This window comes from Neoarius graeffei, chromosome 25 (genome assembly GCF_027579695.1).
Source record: "Neoarius graeffei isolate fNeoGra1 chromosome 25, fNeoGra1.pri, whole genome shotgun sequence".
Classification (NCBI taxonomy): Eukaryota; Metazoa; Chordata; class Actinopteri; order Siluriformes; family Ariidae; genus Neoarius; species Neoarius graeffei.
Genome location: NC_083593.1, coordinates 964,918 through 989,681, shown reverse-complemented (window position 1 = coordinate 989,681; position 24,764 = coordinate 964,918). Strand labels below are relative to the sequence as shown.

The 24,764-nt window shown below is 46.6% G+C and overlaps 1 protein-coding gene across 1 annotated transcript in view; it reads right to left on the bottom strand.

Moving 5' to 3' along the window:
* Positions 1-1,232: 1,232 nt before the first annotated feature.
* The window catches only part of LOC132873774 (uncharacterized), a 34,087-nt gene continuing 10,555 nt past the window's right edge, over positions 1,233-24,764 (bottom strand). Inside the window, exons 11-22 of the mRNA XM_060909577.1 lie at positions 19,437-19,636; positions 18,506-18,699; positions 6,056-6,190; positions 5,317-5,561; positions 4,961-5,109; positions 4,653-4,778; positions 4,356-4,517; positions 4,118-4,262; positions 2,258-2,388; positions 2,016-2,175; positions 1,826-1,929; positions 1,233-1,735 (exon numbers count right to left, since the gene is read on the bottom strand). Of these exons, the coding sequence (XP_060765560.1) occupies positions 1,632-1,735; positions 1,826-1,929; positions 2,016-2,175; positions 2,258-2,388; positions 4,118-4,262; positions 4,356-4,517; positions 4,653-4,778; positions 4,961-5,109; positions 5,317-5,561; positions 6,056-6,190; positions 18,506-18,699; positions 19,437-19,636 (1,855 nt within the window). The 3' untranslated portion in view covers positions 1,233-1,631. The remainder of the gene's footprint in view (positions 1,736-1,825; positions 1,930-2,015; positions 2,176-2,257; positions 2,389-4,117; positions 4,263-4,355; positions 4,518-4,652; positions 4,779-4,960; positions 5,110-5,316; positions 5,562-6,055; positions 6,191-18,505; positions 18,700-19,436; positions 19,637-24,764) is intronic.

The window sequence follows — 24,764 nt, the reverse complement described above, 5'->3', positions numbered from 1 at the left end:
TTCTGCCACATGATCTCCACCCACACAGAAACACAGCAAATCAGCTCCACCCCTTTTTCTTTCAGAGCAGCTCCAAAATATCTGAAATGGTGTCTGAATGATGATTCGAGACAAATTTAAAGTCTTTAATGGTACTAAACTGCACTATAGGTGTGTTGTAGATATTCTGTATCTATGAAAGACAGTGACATTTAGCAATGCATTGTGGGAATTCTGAAGTGGAATATAAAATGCCAACACTCCAAACATAGTGCACCATGGAGTTCAGAGGGTGTGGTTTCAGACTCCAAGGAGAGAACAAGAGAATTGCATACCGTCCCTTTAAGGCCCACTGATTTTATAAAAGTCATCAGAACAAAATCTCCTCAAAACCTCCTTCTCAGAGCCAGTAGGAGATGATCGAGAAGTTCAGTCATGAAACATGTATATCAAACTGTAGACAGTGTTTGAAATACCCGTCTGCAGTCTGCATTTTGCAGAATGATTTTCAAGATTGTAGAAGAAAAATTAAACAACCTGCAATTTTGCAGAATGAAAAAATCAGGCTCGGGATTCAATGGATCTCAATTTAGCAAACTAGCGGCGCTGTAAATAAACTGAAACCTGCGCCGCGCGAACCTGACGGCGTTTTCCAGGTCAAAGTTGAGCAATATTTACGTAATACCGACGAAAAGCGACGACAACCAAATAAGGGCAGTTGCCATTTTCTGATGTAAGATTTCGTCACTTTTAATACCCGCCGGGAGGACCCGACAACTACCTCGGCAGCGTTCGGCAGTTTCCGCCATGCATCTCCCAGAATTCAATGCGGCACAACAAACATGGCTCCCAAGAACAGGATTGTTTCTTTGGGGCAAGAGTCCGACAAAAACGCCAAGAAAACAAGGACGATTTTGTCGTATCTCGGCAAAACTGGCAGCCAGCGTAACAACAACAGTGACAGATCGCGCGTTCGTGAGGGTGACAAAAAAAAGCGAAAGCGAAGACTCTGACTAGTTCTTATCTTGCATACACATACACACATATATACATACACATATATATATATATATACACACACACACATATACATATATATACACACACATATATATACACATACATATACACACACACACACACACGTGTGTGTGTGTATATATATATATATATATATATATATATATATATATATATATATATATGTATATGTGTGTATATATATATATATATATATATATATATATATATATATATACGTATATGTGTATATATGTGGGTGTGATAACTAGTACATTTATGAATTAGTTGGTATACTTCAAGTTGTAGTAGCCCGTAGTGTCAGGGCGAGGGGGATGAAAGACCTGTGGAGGGATCATGGAATGATAACTTTGCTGCAGAGAAGGATCTGTGAAGACTGAAATTAAAAATAGAGTGAGAGAATAAAGAATTACAGTAATGCTATGAGTTGTAAAGCTAGATATGATGTAAATATAGGCATTATTAGGTTGAGAAAGGTGTAGTATGGAGGCTTGTGTATTTGCAGAAAATATTTCCAAATTGCAGGACAAAATTGGCATTCTGCAATATTGCAGAATGCTGGAAAAAAGTATTTCAACCAGTGGTAGAGTATTTAATTCATGACATTTTTCTCAGTAGCAGTTCAGCCATCCGTAGTTCAGGAGCACACGGTTCACAGTTCTGCGCCAGAAATTATACTCTGTTTGTCTGGATCCATCAGAGAAATACAGGAAACCTGTGGAGTAAAAGGATAAAAAATAAACATGTACATGAGTCTGTGTTCTGTGCAGTTTTAGTGAAGAAGAAATATTTTCAGTGTGTTTACCGTAATTTTCAAAAGCAGCATCCACTTTGGAGCCGATTCCTGGGAAACCTACATAAATGGATTTGGGGTAACCAGCGTCCATCTGTCTGGTGTTCTCATTAAAGCTGACCAAAAAAAAGGCAACAATTAATCAATTAACTCACATGTTTTATAATAATAATAATAATAATAATAATAATTGGTGAATTACCTCCAGTATTTTTGACCAGTAAAGAACAGAGTGTATCTCGTGAAGGTCACGTGCACCACAGCGTCAATCTTCGTGACTGATGCTGGAAAGCCAAACTGTGAAATGTGCTTCGGATATCCGGGTAAGATGGAGGTTGCTGTCACACCCCAGTAGTACTGACCTACACACACACACACACACACGTTTACACTCCCTGCTATGTGAATATCAGAATGTTGAAGGTGAAAGTCTGAAAGTCAAACCTTTAAAAAAGAAACTGATGCCTCTCGCTCTGAGCTCATAAGCTGCATCGACGGACGTGATGGAGGGCCACGTGGACCTGATGAGTGTCTGTGGAACATCGTTCAGCAGGCTGCTTTTCTTCCAGTAATACCTGTAGGAAAGAAAGATAAAAGTTTAGTGAACAAATCTATCTCTCAATCTGCAGTCAACTCCAAAAATCATGCATGGCAAAAGTATTGACACCCCTAAACATTGTTTTAGATCAATACAAACAGTGGTATACAGACTGATGGAATTATGAAAACCTGCTCTGTATAAAATACAAAAGAAACCCCGACTGCCCCTGCCAGGAGCTGAGCAGTGGCCATAGATGGATTTTTTTTCATGATATACACACACCAGTATCTGAAGCCCAGTTGGTGTATCACTGAAGATGGCTATATCGTCAGCATATTGAGCTTCTCTTATATATTCCATCAGAACCTTGGCCTTATGCTTGAGTCTTTTCAGATCAAACAAATCTCCATCATAACGGAACCTGATTTTTATACTATGCTCGTGTTTAATTTTCTTATATGCTAGCCATAGAAGGACTGCAGCATAAATTCCATAAAGGGTAGGTGCCAGTTTGCATCCTTGTTTGACTCCGCTGTTGTAATCAAAGGCCCTCGTGAGTTCTCTGTCTACTATCCTAGCATTCATATTGGTGTATAGCTTTTTGATGATTCTGATGAACTTCGCAGGGCAGCCAAGCTTCCCTAAGATGTTAAAAAGGAGCTCTCTACTGACCGTGTCAAAAGCTTTTGTGAAATCCACAAAAGCTATGTAGAGATTTCTTTGCTGTTCTCGTCTTCTCCATTACTTGGTGGAGTGTAAAAATACTATCTACTGTGCTTCTTCCACTATGATACCCAAATTGTGACTGTGGATAGATCTTCTCAGCAAGAATTTTCAACCTCTGAAGAAGGATGTCAGCAAATACCTTTCCTACACTCAGTAGGGATATTCCTCTGTAATTACCACATTGGTTTCTGTCACCTTTTTTTGAAGAGTATAGTGATGTTTGGATTTATTAGGTCCAGTGGTATATTTTCTGTTGTCCAAAAGATTGTGGAGAGGGAGAGCAGAAAGGTTCTCAGGCAGGTTCCTCCATTAACGAGAACTTCCGGAAGGACCCCATCGGGTCCTGGACTCTTTCCTAGCTTGGTATTTTTAAGAGCTGTGTCAAGCTCTTCCTCTGTGATTGGATCATCCAGAGATTCTATGACAGGTTGTTGTTGTTGTTCTATATCTCCAAGGATGTTCATATCAACTTCTGTTGGTTGATTTAGTAGTTCACTGAAATGTTCAACCCATCTCTCTTGAATGTCTTGAGGTGTCATTAACAATACTCCATCCTTAGATTTAACTGGATGCAAGTTTTTTGTCCTTGGACCATAGACAGCATTTAACCTTGCACAAAATTCTCGATAATTTTTCTCTTGAGCAAACTGTTCAGCTTCTTCTGCTTGTTTTTGAAACCAGGTATTCTTCAGAGATCTAATTCTTTCTCTTAAGGCAGCTCTGTTCAACGTCTTATCTTCAAGTAACTTTTGTATTTCATGATAGTGTCCACAGATATGCCTCCAAACCTTCCTGTAAACATCAGAACCCTGCTGAAACCCTGTGATCTGAACTGAAAAAAATTGCATTAAATTAACACTCTCCAGCATCCCTCACTCGCTGCATGTGATGATGAAGGGTGCCAATAATTCTAAAGCTGACTGTTGTGATCAATCAGACTGTTTTTCTGTTTCTGGGTCCAGTCCTTATCCTTTAGATTGAGTAATGTTAAATTAAAAACTAATTTAAAAAAGATAAATGTAAAAATGCTGCCTTACTCATTCTTGAAGAAATAAAGCTCTCCTCTTATGCTGGTTGCAGCATCGAACACCAAATCCCGATCGCATCGCACTGGTGGTTCTGCTGGTTCCGGGTTTGGTTCAGGCTGTGGTTTGGGTTGCGGATCTGGGGATTGACGAGCACCTTGGAGATCAAAAGGAAATTGTCAGAGTGTTTACTGTGTTGATATTCCTCCTCCTGACCTCATCTGCTCCACAGTCACTCTATCATACGTACCATAAAGTGCCTGGATTCCTTGTTTATCGTCCAGAGGCAGCTGGTATCTGTGAGTGTTGACATATTTGTATGTAGGATACATCAGTGCCGAGGGATCCCGTGAGTGAGCCAGTCCGAGTGCGTGGCCAAACTCATGGGCAGCCACAAAGAGCAAGTTCGCACCTGAAGCACAATGCATTTAAACTTTTTAATAATATCCGTGCGTCTGTGACTGGACTTTCTGGGCTCAATGAAAACCTCTACAACCAGAGTTTATAAAAAGTTTAAAATATTCATCTCTGTATCGATCTGCTTTACCTGCTGAGCTCAGAGTCCAGTTCTCATCCTCATCGAAGTGGGCGTCCCCTCCGTCATTAGGACCAGGGGATGTGGCGTGAGCCAGAACACCGCCCTGCCCATCGAATGGGTAAAAATCTCCGTGATCTGATGAAAAGAACATATCAAACATGTAGAACACCATGAAGCACACCCTGTTCACTGTGTAGGTCAAATGGCATTTCAGGAGCATTATGGATGGAGATACAGCATAAGGGACTCTGAAAATAGTGCACTGTTGAGGAACTATGGTACGTTTGGCTGTTTTGGAGAGCATCTCGTACACCTACATCGGGCTTTGAAGAGAATCATGATGTCGGCCGTGCCACTGTCGATCTGCTTAAAGTTGAGTGGAGTGACGTCGCTGTAGAGTTTGAATGCCTGAGCAATCGTGGCGTCCACTTTCCTCCGGCTCAGATCTGGTGTGTACTGCGTTATTCTAAAATATGAGGAGAAATTTAACAACACATTTAATGACACAGGTCAGATACAGCAGGATCATATAAAACCACAGTTATAAGTTTTTCTTCCAGTTTTGAGCATCAAACTATAAATTAAAGTGCAGGTCGGATCTACAATTGTGAGTGAGTCTAGGGGCCCAATATTTTTTCAGTTCCCCAGTTATTCCATCAGAAGCAGCCTGTACCTGTATGTAATGGTCTTTTTCTCCCACTTAGGCTTGCCATCGAAATGTTTAAAATTGGAAACATCGGAAACACCACAACGTGGCCTCTCCATCACCTCGATGGTGTTTGTGTCGAGCTTGCCCGTCACCTGGAGCCCAAAAAACTCCTGCATTTTCTTCAGGTTGGTCTCAAAGTCCTGCACTTCCACTTGTCTCCCTCTGATGGACAGAGCGTTGGGATCCGAGTAGAACTGTTTCAGATATTGCTGAAGAAACAAGACACAAAATCTTCAAAGCGGTGAAGCAGAGGAGACGGATTGGGCTCAACATCACCCATTTTTAACTCTGGGATTCAAAGGAAAAGTTTCTTTAAAAAATATAAAAATGTATATTTTTAAATTAAAAAAGTAAGTAAAAGAGATTCTTAGTGGTGTTTGGTTCATGTGGAGGAAAACCAGAGTATCAGGTTGATGTCAAAAATCCAATCTGTGTTCAAATTTTTGTTTCTCATGCATACCTGCACACCTTTATCACTTCTACTGTAGTGACTGAATCAGCAAAAACATATCACATGAACAAGTGTGTGTGTGTGTGTGTGTGTGTGTGTGTGTGTGTGTAGAGAGAGAGCACTAAACGCTTGTTCATATGATTCAAATTCTTTAAGAAAAATCCAAGAAAAAGCTCCTATGAATCTTTAATTTGTGTGTAAAATCACAGACGCCACACGTGTGATGTCGGATTTTGTCATTTTTGTCATTACCTCAGCTTTCTCCTGATCCACTGTGGACGTCGCAGGGACGCCACTGCAAAGCACCAGACATGCTGTGAGCATCAGCACAAGAATGGCCATGTGCCTCATCTTCAAACTTTCTTCTTCTGAATTCCTCGAGCGATGATGATGAGTTTATATCTGCTCGATCCACCCACGCTCTTGTTTACACCCCTTTCCTAAAAGCAGAGCAGAACTCTGAGAGAGAGATGAGTCATGTCTTGACAAGCCCCATATCAGAAGGAGCGAGGGTTTTTTTGTTTGTGATGCAGATGAAAAAGTACATGCACATGGGGGCAGGTGATGTCCTCTGTGAGATAAAAGATAAACTGATATGAAAATGTTTCCAGTCGGTGATTTGTTCACTACAGTTTCTCCTGAGTGTTTAATGATTTTTTTTATGAAATAAGGAAAATAAGCTGGCTTTCAGAGCTTTGAACAGAGAAAGCTTCACGTCTACAGACTCTGAGCTAAAAGGTCACATCCTCAATGGAGAGAGAATTCAGTAAAGGCATGTGAGAGTGCAACAGAGTTCAACACAACGCCTGATTATTACTGTTTACGTTTTCCATTCCTGTGTTTTTGACCGGTGAATGAAAGTAATATTTTAGTAAAGAACATTTTCAGTCCTACATGTTGCTCAGACAAAATATTTCTGTTTTTTGATTCATTTAATTACACAAAGAGTGAAAACAAACCGAACCAAGCAGCAATCAGTGTTCATCAAAATTCAGTATTCAGAACCAAAGTATCAGAGAGGATGAAAGCGCTCGATACGGTGAGGATCGTATTGGAGGGATTGATCTCCCAGCCTTCATCTGCGTAGCTCTGCGTTTGACTGGGTTCTACTCCATATTTACATTACAAGTATTTAGTAGATGCTCTTTTCCAGAGCAACATACAACACACCCAGAGCAGCCTGGGGAGCAGGTGGGGGTTCGGTGCCCTTGCTCAAGGGCTCTTCAGTAGCAATGACAGGCCGTTTTTTAAAGTAGTTGTCATAGTGTTGTGTAATGTATCAAATTAAGGAGTGTGAAGAACTGAATTTATAACTTATTTAATTTTGTAAATATGCCTTTTAAAAAAACAAAAGTAAAAAGCATTTGAAAATCAAGTGTTTTATAAAATTTCCATTTCTGTCCGTTGCCCCGGATTGAACCCCATTAATTAAACCAGTGGAACCATTTTCCACTGGTTTAATTTTCCATTCATGAGAAAAAAAAAACCTCAATCAGAAATTAACAGACTATAAAGCCAAAAATAAAGAGATTTAGAATTTTGAGTATCAGGGTAAGAGTTACAGATAAAGGCTTCTTCTTGTTTATCACAATTCTGCACCTCGAAGGCTTAAAACTAACACATCAGTAAAATTGGTCCATCCTTTGTGTTTAAACATAAAAGCCAGCATGTATCAAGTATGTTCACTTTAAATTGTGGACACCGAGCGTGACTAATGATGGCGGTGCTCGAATGCGCTGTGTATAAGAGGCTCAAACTTTCATTAATTCTCTTCCAAACAGTATTACTGATATTTATACACCACCTCATTTTTTGTCCATGAAAAATTTTTTTAGGAAAATCATGAATTTTTAGGAAAGATACAAAATTTTCCTCAGTGATCCTATCTTTCGTGGGCACGAGACAGCAATGTGTTCTGGCGATTTGATTGGAAAATCAAGTCAACATGAGAGATTCAACCACTGGGGGGAATCATGAGTTTCAAGCTGATTGAACCAACAGTGTGCGAGCTGGAAACAACAACAAAACACACGGACCGGTGACAAATATCACTAAGAAACCTCAAGATGGTGGCGCCCATCAGTTTGATATACTGGATTACACAACGTTAAAAAAATGCTTCAAGTAAAAGCTCATCACAACGCCGCACAAAAGTAACGATATATTCTGTAAATATGTTATTCTTGAACCGACACTAGTTTTATGTAGATTAAACACTTTTAAACGTCTTTAAAGGCCAAACAAAATCATGCAGTTCTCCTACGCAAATGTACAGGAGGTCCATCAGTGCAGCATCAAGCCTAACTTCAGCCATTCCTGCTGGTCCAAGGAATCAAACCAGCAACCTTTTGGTCCCTGTAGCTTTCCCTAGGTGTGGGTGGAGCACAGAGGACGGCAGGACAGAGATCAGGGTTGTAACTCGGCTTTATTGCCAACTTTTCAGTCTTAACCACTACGAGTTACTTTAGCACACACACACACACACACACACACACACACACACACACACACACACACACACACTCTGTGTCTGGTTCCAGGGAGAGCTCTCTCTCTGCTCTCGCTCTCCCTCCTCATATAGGGCGCAGTCACTGGGAAGACACACAAACAGGTTAATTGCTCTCAGGTGAAGTGATTCTGCCACTTACCTTCCCTGACTCCGCCCTCCTGTCACAGACCGGTGCTTGACCACGCCCCCGCTGCCACATACCCCCACCGCCCGACTCAGGCCGGGCAGCCGTCCGGCCCGCAGCCGACTCCCCCCCCCCCTTGACGGGAGAGGAAGTCCGCCACGACCATCTGCGCCCCCGGCCTGTGGACCACCTTGAAATTAAAGGGTTGGAGCGCCAGATACCAACGGGTGATCCGCGCGTTGGCATCTTTCATGCGGTGGAGCCACTGGAGGGGCACGTGGTCCGAACAGAGGGTGAAAGAGCGCCCCAGCAGGTAGTACCGGAGGGCGAGGACCGCCCATTTGATCGCCAGGCACTCCTTTTCAATCGTGCTGTAGCGCCCCTCACACACTGACAGCTTCCGGCTGATGTATAGGACCGGGCGATCCTCCCCCTCCACCTGCTGGGACAAAACGGCCCCCAGCCCTCTGTCCGACGCATCCGTCTGTAACATAAAAGGGAGAGAGAAGTCAGGGGAGTGTAAAAGTGGCCCCCCACACAGTGCAGCCTTTACCTCCGAGAAAGCCCGCTAGCACTGCTCCGTCCACTGGACCAGATCTGGCGCCCCCTTTTTAGTGAGGTCAGTCAGCGGGCTGGTGACGTCCGAATAATTAGGTATAAACCTACGATAGTAGCCAGCCAGCCCCAGGAACTGTCTCACCCCCTTTTTGGTCTTGGGCCTCGGGCAGGCCGCAATCGCTGCTGTCTTATTAATTTGGGGACGCACCTGCCCGTTGCCCAAGTGGAAGCCCAGATACCGTACTTCCACCCGCCCAATCGCACACTTCTTTGGGTTGGCAGTGAGTCCCGCCCGTCTCAGCGACCTAAGGACGGCCCTCAGGTGTTGCAGGTGCCGCTGCCAGTCGTTACTATAAACAATAATGTCGTCCAGGTAGGCGGCCGCATAGGTGGCGTGGGGCCGGAGGACTCGCTCCATCAGCCGCTGAAACGTAGCGGGCGCCCCAAACAGCCCAAACGGAAGTGTGACGAACTGGTGTAAGCCGAACGGTGTGGAAAAGGCCGTTTTCTCCCGGGATAATGGAGTCAAGGGGATCTGCCAATATCCCTTCGTTAAATCCAGTGTCGAGTAGAAGCGAGCCGTGCCTAGTCGATCGAGCAGCTCATCAATACGAGGCATTGGGTACGCGTCGAATTTAGACACCGTGTTGACTTTTCTATAGTCCACACAGAACCGGACCGAGCCGTCGGCCTTGGGAACCAAGACCACCGGGCTGCTCCAGTCGCTGTGGGACTCCTCGACGATGCCCATTTCGAGCATGGCCTGAAGTTCTTCCCGAACCACCTTTTTTTTGTGTTCGGGTAGTCTATAAGGGCGGCTACGCACTACCACCCCCGGGGGTGTCTCTATGTGGTGTTCTATGAGGTTAGTGCGACCGGGCAGGGGCGAGAACACATCCGAAAACTCGGCCTGCAACTGGGCGACCTCCATGAGTTGGGTCAGGGAGAGGTGGTCTCCACAGGGGACCGGAGAGGTACGTGATGCCAAATTCCCTTTTTGAACCTCCGGCCCCAGCTCCGCCTTCTCCGGAACTACCGACACCAACGCCACGGGGACCTCCTCGTTCCAGAGTTTGAGCGGTTTGAGGTGGTAAATCTGTAGCGCCCCACCCCTGTCTGTTCGCCTCACCTCATAGTCGACGTCCCCGACTCGCCGTGTGACCTCAAAGGGTCCTTGCCACTTGGCGATTAATTTGGAGCTCGACTTGGGCAAGAGTACGAGTACTTTATCTCCCGGTGTGAACTCTCTAAGGCGCGTACCCTTGTTGTACAGGCGGGCTTGCCGTTCCTGGGCCTGCCGCAAATTCTCCTGAGTTAGGTGGGTGAGCGTGTGGAGTTTTGCGCGCAGGTCCATAACGTACTGAATTTCATTCTTACTTTGTGAAGGTCCCTCCTCCCAATTTTCCCGCAGCACGTCCAGGATGCCGCGCGGCTTACGCCCATATAATAATTCGAACAGGGAGAACCCCGTGGAGGCTTGAGGGACCTCTCGCACTGAGAACAGCAAGGGTTCGAGCCACTTATCCCAATTACGTGCGTCCTCACTTACGAATTTCTTAATGATATTTTTGAGGGTGCGGTTGAACCGTTCTACTAAACCGTCCGTTTGTGGGTGATATACACTGGTGCGGATCGGCTTAATCCCCAATAACCCATACAGTTCGCGTAGTGTTCGTGACATAAACGTAGTGCCTTGATCAGTCAGAATCTCTTTCGGGATTCCAACTCGGGAGATGACGCGGAAGAGTGCCTCTGCAATACTGCGTGCTGAGATATTGCGCAGAGGCACTGCTTCCGGGTATCGCGTTGCATAGTCCACTAGAACTAATATAAAGCGGTACCCTCGTGCTGACCGATCTAATGGCCCGACGAGATCCATCCCAATTCTTTCAAACGGGGTCTCGATTAACGGTAGAGGGCGCAATGGCGCTTTTGGAATGGCCGCTGGGTTTACTAACTGGCATTCGCGGCATGCCGTACACCACCTACGGACATCGCCGCGAATCCCCGGCCAATAGAATCGGGCCATTATTTGGGCTAGTGTTTTATCCTGCCCTAAGTGTCCAGCCATGGGATTAAAGTGAGCCGCCTGGAATACCAATTCCCGGCGGCTCTTTGGAATCAAAAGCTGCGTGACTCGCTCTTTAGTTTGAGTGTCCTGCGTCACTCGGTATAACCTATCCTTCATAATCGCGAAGTAGGGGAAGGACGGGGTGGCGTTCGGCGGGAGCGTTTGACCATCGATTACTCTCACTTGGTCAAACGCATGCCGCAGAGTCTCGTCTCGCGACTGCTCTAGTGGGAAATCCGCGAGGGATTCCCCAATAGAGAGAGGAGGAGCCGGTGGCTCCTCACCCTGACGCGGAGATGACGTAGACGGCTCTGCGACAGCTGCTCCTGCCAAAACGACACCGGGACCTCCCCCTGTCAACTGGCAGGACCCACTCTCTACTAGGCGCGTCATTAAACCCCGAAATCCCGGCCAATCAGTCCCCAAAATTAACGAGTGGGTAAGGCGAGGATTAACCGCCGCCTTCACTATAAATTTTTCCCCTCTGAAAATAATGTGGACCGACACCAAAGGGTAGCGGTGAACATCCCCGTGCACACACAACACCTTCACCCCCTGTGCTCCCCCCAATGCCTCATTTTGAACCAGGCTTTGGCGAATTGAGGTCTGATTACAACCAGAATCCACCAACGCCTGATATGTAGCCCCTTGGATACTCACCGGTATGCGATACGCTCCGGCCTGATCGAGGGCGGCCTCTGGCGCATCGGGGATCCGAACCACCGCGCCCACTTCCATTGCTGTGCACTGCTGTTGAAGGTGGTCCGGTTCCCCGCAGCGCCAGCAAACCGGCCCGGGCTTCCCCTCTGCACCGGTGATCTGGGGCTCACTCACCTGAGGTGGGGGAGAGACAGACACAGAAGGGAGAAACGGGAGGGCACCGCAGGTGCGGCGGGCCGGCAGGGGTGGCGCCGGCCCCCGCCTCCGCGGTGGGGGAATGGGGCGAGGACGGGACACAGGAGGAGGGGGGAGAGAGAAGAGGAGAGAAGAGATGTCGACATCTGCTGTCCTGCCGCCGAGACAGCCGCCAGATGATCCTCCGCCAGCTCGACTGCCTGATCCAGCGACGCCGGGCGGTGGCACTGGACCCACTCCGCGGCTCCTGCTGGTAAGCGGGCGATGAACTGTTCCAGTACCACCTGATCGACAATTCCCTCGGCGTCGTGATCTTCGGCCCTCAGCCACCGCCAGCAGGCATCCCGGAGCTGCTGGCCGAACGCGAACGGGCTGCCGACTTCCTCCATCCGCAGCGCACGGAAGCACTGGCGCTGCTGCTCCGGCGTGCGCCCCACGCGCTGAAGGACAGCCCGGCGAAGGTCGGCGTAGGCCAGCCGGCAATCGGCGGGGAGCTGTAGTGCAGCCAGCTGCGCCTCTCCCGTCAGGAGGGGGAGGAGGCGCGCCGCACGCTGCTCCATCGGCCACCCCGAGGCTTCGGCGACCTGCTCGAACAACGTGAAGAAAGCCTCGGGGTCATCCTGCGGGCCCATCTTAGTTAAGGTGAGGGGAGACGGGCCCGCGGCCGGAGCACTGGTGGGCCCCGCCGACGCGAGGAGACGCCGGAACGCCTTGCGATCTTCTTGCTGGGCCAGCACCAGGGCATCGAAGCGCCGCTCTTGTTCCTTTCGGAGCGTGACGAGCGCCTGGTGCTGGCTTTGCTGAGCCGTGGCGAGGGCGTGGACCAGGTCGGTGAACGGGGAGGATTCCATGGGGCTGCTGGGTTGGTGCTCCATATCCCGGGTTTCGGCACCACTGTAGCTTTCCCTAGGTGTGGGTGGAGCACAGAGGACGGCAGGACAGAGATCAGGGTTGTAACTCGGCTTTATTGCCTACTTTTCAGTCTTAACCACTACGAGTTACTTTAGCAGACACACACACACACACACACACTCCGTGTCTGGTTCCAGGGAGAGCTCTCTCTCTGCTCTCGCTCTCCCTCCTCATATAGGGCGCAGTCACTGGGAAGACACACAAACAGGTTAATTGCTCTCAGGTGAAGTGATTCTGCCACTTACCTTCCCTGACTCCGCCCTCCTGTCACAGACCGGTGCTTGACCACGCCCCCGCTGCCACAGTCCCAAAGCTGCTTCTCTAACCATTAAGCTATGGCTTCTCCCATACTTCATCGAGGGTCCTCGACCCTCTCTTGTGCTCTCTCTTCTCTTCAGCTCAGCCCCCAGGTTTTCACTGGGGTTCAGCTCAGGGGACTGAGATGTTCAGGGCAGAAGCTTGATTCTGTGCTCAGTTTTAGTGTTGATTTGGACAGATGCTTCGGATTATTGTCCTGCTGAAAGATCCAGTGACGACCCAGTTTTAGTTTCCTCTCAGAGGAGCCAGATTCTGATTGAAAATGTCCTGGTGTCTCATGGAGTCCATGATGCCATGGACCCGAACAAGGTTTCAGCGCCTTTGGAGGAAAAACAGCTCCAAAACATCACAGAACTTCCACCACATTGAAAAGCTGAAGAGGAGAGAACACAAGAGAGGGTCGAGGACCCTGGATGATCTGGAAAGATTGTGTAAAGAGGAATGGGCTCAATGCCCTGCTCTGGATCTCCAACCTTATAAAATATTATCGGAGAGACTCAGTGTTGTTTTACTGGCAAAGGGGGTGTACAAAGTATTAAACACAGGGGTACCAATAATAGTGGCTCATGTATTTTGTTGGAAATAATTTTCTTGATGAGGGATTTGTTTTTCTCTGAATAAATTTATTTCAATTAAAGGTTGGATTTTTCTCATTTTTTCAGTGTGAGATGAAGCGACTTCATGTAAAGTGTTTATCGTGACCTTTAACATAAAGAGTCATCCGTGTAACAGGATCTGGGATGCAGCCTGAGCGAAACATGTTGAATATGTGCACACAAGCCCGAGCATGTCCTAGCTGCATGTCTTCAGGGAAATGACACACTGGTTTTCCTGAATGCCACGTTCTGAATCGCACCTTTCTCTCACATGACAAATCCTTCATCATCAGTGTCTCACTCCTCTGTCACTGGGCTGTGAGAGAGAATCATGTGTGTGATTGTCCTCGCCAGGTCACATGTTTTTGAAATCTGTGTGATGACGTATGTGTTGAATTTATAGCAGATATCGGGTCAGGGGTCAGGATTCTTCTCCAAAGGAAGTGGCCATTTTTGGTTTCCTCACTATGAGAGGATGAAGTGAGAGACGCTTTTCATTTTAGATGACTGATGTACCGTACAAAAGAATTCCAGATATCAAGTCTGTTGTTTTTTCTAGAAACGTGAACTCTTGGAAATTATGGGTACAATAGCGGAGCTCCATACCTAAGAAAAAATGGTAAACCCATCGAGTCGATTTTTTGTGGTTTGTCCGTGTTCGTGTACCACCACTCATACACACCGCCTAGTGGCCAGTGTTAGTAATTACCAGTCACACACACCGCCTAGTGGCCAGTGTTAGTAATTACCAGTCACACACACCGCCTAGTGGCCAGTGTTAGTAATTACCAGTCACACACACAGTCTAGTGGTCAGTGTTAGTAATTACCAGTCACACACACCGCCTAGTGGCCAGTGTTAGTAATTACCAGTCATACACACCGCCTAGAATAGAATAGAATAGAATAGAATAGAATAGAATAGAATAGAATAGAATGCCTTTATTGTCACTATACACGTGTACAATGAGATTAAAGCATCTCCAATAACAGTGCAAACAGCGTGTAGAGAGGGAGAGAGAGAGGAAGGGGGAAGGGAAAAGAGAGGAAAGAAAAAAGGGGGGTAAGGTGCACAGTCTGAGGTGTATGTGTTGTGTTACACATTATGGAGTGAGGTATTGCACATATAAAGTATTGCAGAGTGACAGTCACATTGTAAATTATTGCACGAGAGAGTCACATTATAAGATAAAAATATTACACATTATGAATTATTGCAAGGTAAGGTAAGGTGCACAGACTTGAGGTATATGTGCTGTGTGTAAGGTGCACAGTCCTGAGGTGCATGTGGTGTGTGTAAGGTGCACAGTCCTGAGGTGCATGTGTTGCGTTTCACATTTTGGAGTGTGGTATTGCACATTATAAAAGTATTGCATAGAGAGTCACCTCATAAAATACTGCACATTTATAAATTATTAAAATAGTAAAATAAAATAGACTATAAAGTCAGAGCATATCTGAGTTCAGGGCGGTTATGGCTTTTGGAAAGAAGCTGTTTTTTAATCTATTTGTCTTTGCCCTGATGCACCTGTAGTGCCTCCCTGAGGGCAACAGGTCAAACAGATCAAAGCCAGGGTGGGAGCTGTCCTTGATAATATTCTTAGCTCTGCTAAGGCAGCGGGAGGTGTAAATGTCCATCAGGGAGGGGAGAGGGCAGCCAATGATCCTCTGTGCTGCCTTTACTACCCTCTGGAGCCTCTCCCTGTCTACAGCAGTGCAGCTGCCGTACCATACTGTAATACAGTACGTCAGTATGCTCTAGATGGATGAGCGGTAGAAGGTCAGCAGCAGGTTGGAGCTTAAGTTGTACTTCCTGAGGACTCTTAGGAAGTGTAGCCGCTGCTAAGCCTTCTTAATGACTGCTGTGATGTTCTCTGACCAGGAGATGTCGGCAGAGATGAGGACACCGAGAAACCGGAAGGTGTGGACCCTCTCCACATACTCGTTGTTAATGTAGAGGGGGGCTAGGTCGGTGCTGTGCTTCCTGAAGTTAACAATGAGCTCTTTGGTTTTCTTGGTGTTCAGAGCGAGGTTATTTTCTGAACACCAGGCTGCCAACTTCAGGACCTCCTCCCTGTAGGCTGCCTCGTCTCCCTTTGAGATGAGTCCGACCACTGTGGTGTCGTCAGCAAACTTGATGATAAGGTTGTTGTTGTTGTGGGTCGGACTACAGTCGTGGGTGTAGAGGCAGTACAGGAGGGGGCTCAGCACACAGCCCTGTGGAGAGCTGGTGCTCAACGTGTGGGTGGAGGAGAAGTGGGGGCCAAGTCTCACAATCTGGGGCCGGTTAGTAAGGAAGTCCTTTAACCAGGCACATGTGAGAGGGGAGAGGCCGAGAGTGTTCAGTTTACTAATAAGGATGTCCGGGATTATTGTATTAAAAGCTGAACTGTAATCCACAAAGAGTATGCGGACGTAGCTCTGCTGCTGCTCCAGGTGATTTAGCGCAGAGTAGAGAGCTACGGCAATGGCGTTCTCTGTGGATCTGTTTGTGCGATATGCAAACTGGTAGGGGTCGAAGTCTGGGGTGAGGTGGTCCTTGATGTGCTGAAGAACTAGTCTCTCGAAGCACTTCATGATTACCGGGGTGAGGGCCACAGGAAGGTAATCATTCAGGTTGGTGATGGGAGACTTCTTCGGCACTAGGATTATTGTTGCAGATTTTAGGCAGGGCGGGATGACTGCCTGAGCCAGAGAGAGGTTAAAGATCCTGGTGAAGGTAGGAGCGAGCTGGTGGGCGCACGCTCTGAGCACCTTACCAGGTACACCATCTGGGCCAGCAGCTTTCTTGGGGTTCACTGCCAGGAGCACCCGTCTGACATTGTGCTCCTGTACAGTGAAAAGAGTGGTGTAGGAACTGTGTGGTGGTGGGGGCAGGGCAGGAGCAGATGAGTGCTGCTGAGATGTTTCAAAGCGAGCAAAGAAGCGATTTAGCTCCTCTGCTAGCGGCGCACTCCAGTCTCCTGTTGGCGCATCACAGTCTCTGAAGTTTGTGATGTCCTGAATGCCCCACCACACCTCCCGTGTGTTGTTGCTGGACAGGTGGGACTCTATGCGCAGCCTGTGGTCCGCCTTGGCTTTATTTATTCCTCTTTTCAGATCAGCTCGAGCAGCTCTGTACAGAGCTCTATCACCTGACCTGAAGGCAGCATCGCAAGCCCTGAGGAGTAAGCGGACCTGGCTGGTCATCCAGGGTTTCTGGTTTGGGAAGACCCGGATGTTTTTATCCACCGTCACATTCCCGATGCAGAACTTGATATAGTCCAGCACCGTTCCTGTGAACGTCTCCAGCTCCTGATGTTCAAATAAGTCCCAGTCTGTCTGTTTAAAGCAATCCTGTAGTTTGGTGAGTGCGTTGTCAGGCCAGGTTGTGATAGTCCTTGTGGTGGGCCTGGCTCTGCATCTGAGGGGGGTGTAGGCTGGGGAGAGCAGGAGGGAAAGATGGTCTGACTGGCTGAGGTGGGGGAGGGGTATGGCTCTGTACGCATGCTTGATGTTAGAATAAACATGATCCAGAGTGTTCTCCCCTCTAGTAGAACACTTAACATGTTGGTAAAACTTCGGCAGTACAGTCTTCAAGTTAGCCTTATTAAAGTCTCCTGCGATTATGTGAACACCATCAGAGTGGGCTCGCTGCTGTTTGTTTACGGTGTTACACTGGCGTCGGGTGGAATATACACAGCTGTGATAATCACCACAGTTAGCTCTCTCAGTAGAAAAAAAGGCCGGCATCTTATAGACATGTACTCGAGGTCCAGGGAACAGTGTTTATCTATAATTGTTCCGTTCTTACACCAATTATCATGCACGTAAATACAGACCCCTCCCCCTCTGCTCTTACCAGAATTTTCAGTTCTATCCCAGCGGAGCAGAGTGCGGCCTGCTAGCTGCAAGCTAGCATCGGGTATTTCCGGATGAAGCCAGGTTTCTGTGATAATTAAAACACAGCAGTCCCGAACATAGCGATTTCCAGCTAGTTGTAATTCCAGATCATCCGTTTTATGCACCAGGGATCTAGCATTAGAGAGATACAGGCTCGGTAGAGGTGGCTTGTGTGGTTGTTTTCTTAGCCTTAGCATAGCACCGGACCTGCAGCCCTGCTTCTGCTTCCTCTCCCTCCTCCGTCTGTGCTGCCTCCTAGACCCAACAACAATCCACGGAAAGCCCGGCGGTCTCACTATGTCATCTGGGATGTTATGCGTGAAGAGAAAGTCGCTTGAAACAGATACCTGATGTTGGTTACCGATGGCTAAAAGTGTCTGGCGGGTGTACTGTATGTTTGCAGAACCGATGTTGCACAAATAAGCAAGAAATAAATACAAAAACAAACAAACAAACAAACAAAAGAGCACTGAAAAGGAGAGCTGTAAGCCGCTGCAACCACGCGCGCCGCCATCTTGCAGTTAATGCCTAGTGGCCAGTGTTAGTAATTACCAGTCATACACACCGCCTAGGGCGGCACGGTGGTGTAGTGGTTAGCGCTGTCGCCTCACAGCAAGAAGGTCCGGGTTCGAGCCCCGGGGCCGGCGAGGGCCTTTCTGTGCGGAGTTTGCATGTTCTCCCCGTGTCCGGTCTAACCCTTAGTCCACATCTTTGGGGCGGTATCGTCCCCCAGCTGTGCCACTTATGCTCTTTTAAAGACCGCTGATGACAACCAACATCTCTATCCAGAAGAGGTCATAAATACAATCAGACAGAATTTTTATGTTGTTGATTGCCTTAAGTCCATCCAGTCTGTAGAACAGGGCATCTTTCTTTACCAGCAGCTCACTGACGTGTGTGCCAAAGGTGGATTCAGACTCGATAAGTGGGTGTGCAATGACCGTTCTGTCCTCTCCCAGATCCCTGAGGAAAATCGAGCCAAAGATGTTAAGATGCTGGACCTCAGCCGGGATCTGCTTTCCATGGAAAGAGCTCTGGGAGTCCAGTGGGATGTTGAGCAGGATGTCTTCACCTTCAACATAATGAACAAACACAAGCCACGAACAAGACGTGGAATTCTGTCTAGTGTAAGCTCTATTTATGACCCCTTGGGCTTCTTGGCTCCTGTCATTCTTCCTGCAAAACAAATTCTGCAGCATTTGTGCAAAATGAAGTTTGGATGGGATGAGGCTATTCCAGCAGAGATGGCACAAGCTTGGCAAAGATGGGTGGATGACTTAGTTCTGCTTGACACGTTCAGTGTACGAAGATGTTTCACACCCAATGAGTTTGGTGAGATAAGAATGGCACAGCTGCATCACTTCTGTGATGCCAGTGAAGCTGGATTTGGTGCTGTGTCATACCTTCGGCTATCTAATAGCAAACAAGAAGTGTGTGTGGCCTTTGTTATTGGTAAAGCAAGGGTGGCACCACTAAAACAAGTCACCATACCACGTCTTGAACTTGCCATGGCAGTTTTAGCTGTGCGCTTGAACAAAATGCTGTCTGCTCAACTGGAGCTCAACCTGTGTGATTCAGTCTTCTGGTCTGACAGTATGACCGTTTTAAAGTACATTGCAAACACAACCACACGGTTTAAGACATATGTGGCCAAGAGAGTGTCCATCATACGTACACTGTCCAATGTCATTCAGTGGAGACACATCAGCACCAAGCTGAACCCAGCTGATGTAGCCTCTTGAGGCATAAAGGTTGGCCCTTTCCTAAAATCTTCCACCTGGATCAGTGGCCCAGATTTCCTCACCAAACCTGAAGTCCAGTGGCCTGCAGTCATGCATGAAACATCTGTCCAGTTAGAAGCTGATCCAGAGGTGAAGAGCGAGGTTTTGTGTGCAGCTGTATGGAAGGAAGAGGTGTGTCCCACCAGTAAGCTGCTGATGTACTTCTCCAGCTGGGCAAAGCTTAAAAGAGCCATGGCATGGATCTTGAAACTAAAAGAAAGACTTAAGCTGCAAATAAAAACAAAGCAGAAGTTACAGAATATAAACTGTAGAAATGAACTCTGTGTTAAACAAAAAAACAAATGGAACTCACTGTTCACAACTGATGACCTGTCTTTGGCAGAGGAAGCCACAGTGCGCTTTGTACAGAAGAAACATTATGGCGATGAAATGGCTGAGCTCTGGTGCTGTGAGGAAGTCAAGTCATCTGTACAAGCTTGATCCAGTTGTTTCTGATGGCGTGTTGAGAGTGGGCGGCAGATTAAGCAAGTCAGCCTTACCTGAGGAAATGAAACATCCTGCAATCTTGCCCAAAGAAAGCCATGTCTCAAAGCTCATTCTTCAACATGTCCATGAAAAAGTTGGTGCACAGATTTGAGGTGTATGTGTTGTGTGTAAGGTGCACAGTCCTGAGGTGTGTGTGTTGTGTGTAAGGTGCACAGTCCTGAGGTGTGTGTGCTGTGTGTAAGGTGCACAGTCCTGAGGTGTGTGTGTGTTGTGTGTAAGGTGCACAGTCCTGAGGTGTGTGTGCTGTGTGTAAGGTGCACAGTCCTGAGGTGTGTGTGCTGTGTGTAAGGTGCACAGTCCTGAGGTGTGTGTGCTGTGTGTAAGGTGCACAGTCCTGAGGTGTATGTGCTGTGTGTAAGGTGCACAGTCCTGAGGTGTGTGTGTTGTGTGTAAGGTGCACAGTCCTGAGGTGTATGTGCTGTGTGTAAGGTGCACAGTCCTGAGGTGTGTGTGCTGTGTGTAAGGTGCACAGTCCTGAGGTGTATGTGCTGTGTGTAAGGTGCACAGTCCTGAGGTGTGTGTGCTGTGTGTAAGGTGCACAGTCCTGAGGTGTGTGTGTGTTGTGTGTAAGGTGCACAGTCCTGAGGTGTGTGTGCTGTGTGTAAGGTGCACAGTCCTGAGGTGTGTGTGTTGTGTGTAAGGTGCACAGTCCTGAGGTGTGTGTGCTGTGTGTAAGGTGCACAGTCCTGAGGTGTGTGTGCTGTGTGTAAGGTGCACAGTCCTGAGGTGTGTGTGCTGTGTGTAAGGTGCACAGTCCTGAGGTGTCTGTGCTGTGTGTAAGGTGCACAGTCCTGAGGTGTATGTGTTGTGTGTAAGGTGCACAGTCCTGAGGTGTGTGTGCTGTGTGTAAGGTGCACAGTCCTGAGGTGTATGTGTTGTGTGTAAGGTGCACAGTCCTGAGGTGTGTGTGTTGTGTGTAAGGTGCACAGTCCTGAGGTGTGTGTGCTGTGTGTAAGGTGCACAGTCCTGAGGTGTATGTGCTGTGTGTAAGGTGCACAGTCCTGAGGTGTGTGTGCTGTGTGTAAGGTGCACAGTCCTGAGGTGTGTGTGTGTTGTGTGTAAGGTGCACAGTCCTGAGGTGTGTGTGCTGTGTGTAAGGTGCACAGTCCTGAGGTGTGTGTGTTGTGTGTAAGGTGCACAGTCCTGAGGTGTGTGTGCTGTGTGTAAGGTGCACAGTCCTGAGGTGTGTGTGCTGTGTGTAAGATGCACAGTCCTGAGGTGTGTGTGCTGTGTGTAAGGTGCACAGTCCTGAGGTGTCTGTGCTGTGTGTAAGGTGCACAGTCCTGAGGTGTATGTGTTGTGTGTAAGGTGCACAGTCCTGAGGTGTGTGTGCTGTGTGTAAGGTGCACAGTCCTGAGGTGTATGTGTTGTGTGTAAGGTGCACAGTCCTGAGGTGTGTGTGTTGTGTGTAAGGTGCACAGTCCTGAGGTGTGTGTGCTGTGTGTAAGGTGCACAGTCCTGAGGTGTGTGTGCTGTGTGTAAGGTGCACAGTCCTGAGGTGTGTGTGTTGTGTGTAAGGTGCACAGTCCTGAGGTGTGTGTGTTGTGTGTAAGGTGCACAGTCCTGAGGTGTATGTGTTGTGTGTAAGGTGCACAGTCCTGAGGTGTGTGTGTGTTGTGTGTAAGGTGCACAGTCCTGAGGTGTGTGTGTTGTGTGTAAGGTGCACAGTCCTGAGGTGTATGTGCTGTGTGTAAGGTGCACAGTCCTGAGGTGTATGTGTTGTGTGTAAGGTGCACAGTCCTGAGGTGTATGTGTTGTGTGTAAGGTGCACAGTCCTGAGGTGTGTGTGCTGTGTGTAAGGTGCACAGTCCTGAGGTGTGTGTGTTGTGTGTAAGGTGCACAGTCCTGAGGTGTGTGTGCTGTGTGTAAGGTGCACAGTCCTGAGGTGTATGGTGTTATTTTTGCCTCATTAATATTTGTAAATGCACAGAAAGTGATCTACAAATAGTCAGGGGTTTGTACATGTGTTTTGATATCCACAAATGTAAATTTAATATTTGTAACTTGTATTTTGGTCTTTGCAAATAAATGTGTACTTGTAAATATACTGTTTTTCATTTGCAAATCAAAAATACATTTGTAAAACTGACAATTCTGTTTGTGAAATGTGAGTCGCATTTGTGGATCAGCAATGACACGCATTCACCGCTTTTTTCCTCTGTGGCGTATTTTTGAGACACTCTGCAAAATCCACAAATGCAGACAAGATCCACAAATAGCCTCACATGCACATTCACGTCCACTAGATAGCAGTGTGGTAAGACAACGGATCTGACAAGTGCTAAGACAAAGGAAAACGTTGAAATTGCTGAAATTGAAGAGTGCTGAAATGGAAACGTCTGATGGATGGGTATGTTACATTGATGAATTGTCAATAAGGTGTTGTTACTATGTGTTGTTACGAAATTATGTTAGCATACCTCATAGTCTCTTGCTAATGTAACGTCAGGTAATGTAAGGTAGGCTAAAGTTTACCCTTAACAATAGTCTCGTCAGCTTAATGCTACATTGGCATAAAATATCCAACATTTGCTTTTTTACTGTTTGTCTGTGTAGTTTAAAGCTAGTTTTAGGCTAGAATTATAGATTTAGGCTACAGTGGCTCGCAAAATTTAGTAGACCAACACCCCTGACATATTTTACAGACATTTCGCTATAACTTGGTGTTATAATTTAAATTATAATTATAATTATATATTGATAATTATATATTGATAATTATATATTGATAATTATATATATATATATATATATATATATATATATATATATATATATATATATATTATACATTAAATTAAATATATATATAGATATAAATTAAATTATAATTTATAATTATAATTTAGTTAATTTATAATTAGTTAAATTATAATTTGGTGTCTGCATTTAACAATTGTGAATTAGTGAAATATACACAGCACACAGTGAAGTAAAGTACACACTTGGAGCAATGAGCTGCATTCTATGGCAGAGCCCGGAGAGCAGGGAGGGGGCACTACAGCCATGGCCCACTAGTAGGGATTTAACACTAACCAGTAGGTTAAAGTCAATTAAATAATTGACTACATGTAACATTTTAGATAATGTACTTGAAAGCGGCAGACAACAACCGGTCCAACACCAACCTTGCCTTCTTCAGTCAGGCTGTACAGGAGTTTGGCTATCCACTAAAGTAAGCTTGTAAAACTTGAGTTTGGATATTTTACATTACCTGACGTTACATTAGCAAGAGACTATGAGGTATGCTAACATAATTTCGTAACAACACATAGTAACAACACCTTATTGACAATTCATCAATGTAACATACCCATCCATCAGACGTTTCCATTTCAGCACTCTTCAATTTCAGCAATTTCAACGTTTTCCTTTGTCTTAGCACTTGTCAGATCCGTTGTCTTACCACACTGCCATCTAGTGGACGTGAATGTGCATGTGAGGCTATTTGTGGATCTTGTCTGCATTTGTGGATTTTGCAGAGTGTCTCAAAAATACGCCACAGAGGAAAAAAGCGGTGAATGCGTGTCATTGCTGATCCACAAATGCGACTCACATTTCACAAACAGAATTGTCAGTTTTACAAATGTATTTTTGATTTGCAAATGAAAAACAGTATATTTACAAGTACACATTTATTTGCAAAGACCAAAATACAAGTTACAAATATTAAATTTACATTTGTGGATATCAAAACACATGTACAAACCCCTGACTATTTGTAGATCACTTTCTGTGCATTTACAAATATTAATGAGGCAAAAATAACACCATAGAGGTGTGTGTGCTGTGTGTAAGGTGCACAGTCCTGAGGTGTGTGTGCTGTGTGTAAGGTGCACAGTCCTGAGGTGTGTGTGCTGTGTGTAAGGTGCACAGTCCTGAGGTGTGTGTGCTGTGTGTAAGGTGCACAGTCCTGAGGTGTGTGTGTTGTGTGTAAGGTGCACAGTCCTGAGGTGTGTGTGTTGTGTGTAAGGTGCGCAGTCCTGAGGTGTGTGTGTTGTGTGTAAGTGCACAGTCCTGAGGTGTGTGTGCTGTGTGTAAGGTGCACAGTCCTGAGGTGTGTGTGCTGTGTGTAAGGTGCACAGTCCTGAGGTGTGTGTGTTGTGTGTAAGTGCACAGTCCTGAGGTGTGTGTGTTGTGTGTAAGGTGCACAGTCCTGAGGTGTGTGTGTTGTGTGTAAGGTGCACAGTCCTGAGGTGTGTGTGTTGTGTGTAAGGTGCACAGTCCTGAGGTGTGTGTGTTGTGTGTAAGTGCACAGTCCTGAGGTGTGTGTGCTGTGTGTAAGGTGCACAGTCCTGAGGTGTGTGTGTTGTGTGTAAGGTGCACAGTCCTGAGGTGTGTGTGTTGTGTGTAAGTGCACAGTCCTGAGGTGTGTGTGCTGTGTGTAAGGTGCACAGTCCTGAGGTGTGTGTGCTGTGTGTAAGGTGCACAGTCCTGAGGTGTGTGTGTTGTGTGTAAGTGCACAGTCCTGAGGTGTGTGTGTTGTGTGTAAGGTGCACAGTCCTGAGGTGTGTGTGCTGTGTGTAAGGTGCACAGTCCTGAGGTGTGTGTGTTGTGTGTAAGGTGCACAGTCCTGAGGTGTGTGTGTTGTGTGTAAGGTGCACAGTCCTGAGGTGCGTGTGCTGTGTGTAAGGTGCACAGTCCTGAGGTGTGTGTGCTGTGTGTAAGGTGCACAGTCCTGAGGTGTGTGTGCTGTGTGTAAGGTGCACAGTCCTGAGGTGTGTGTGCTGTGTGTAAGGTGCACAGTCCTGAGGTGTGTGTGCTGTGTGTAAGGTGCACAGTCCTGAGGTGTGTGTGCTGTGTGTAAGGTGCACAGTCCTGAGGTGTGTGTGCTGTGTGTAAGGTGCAC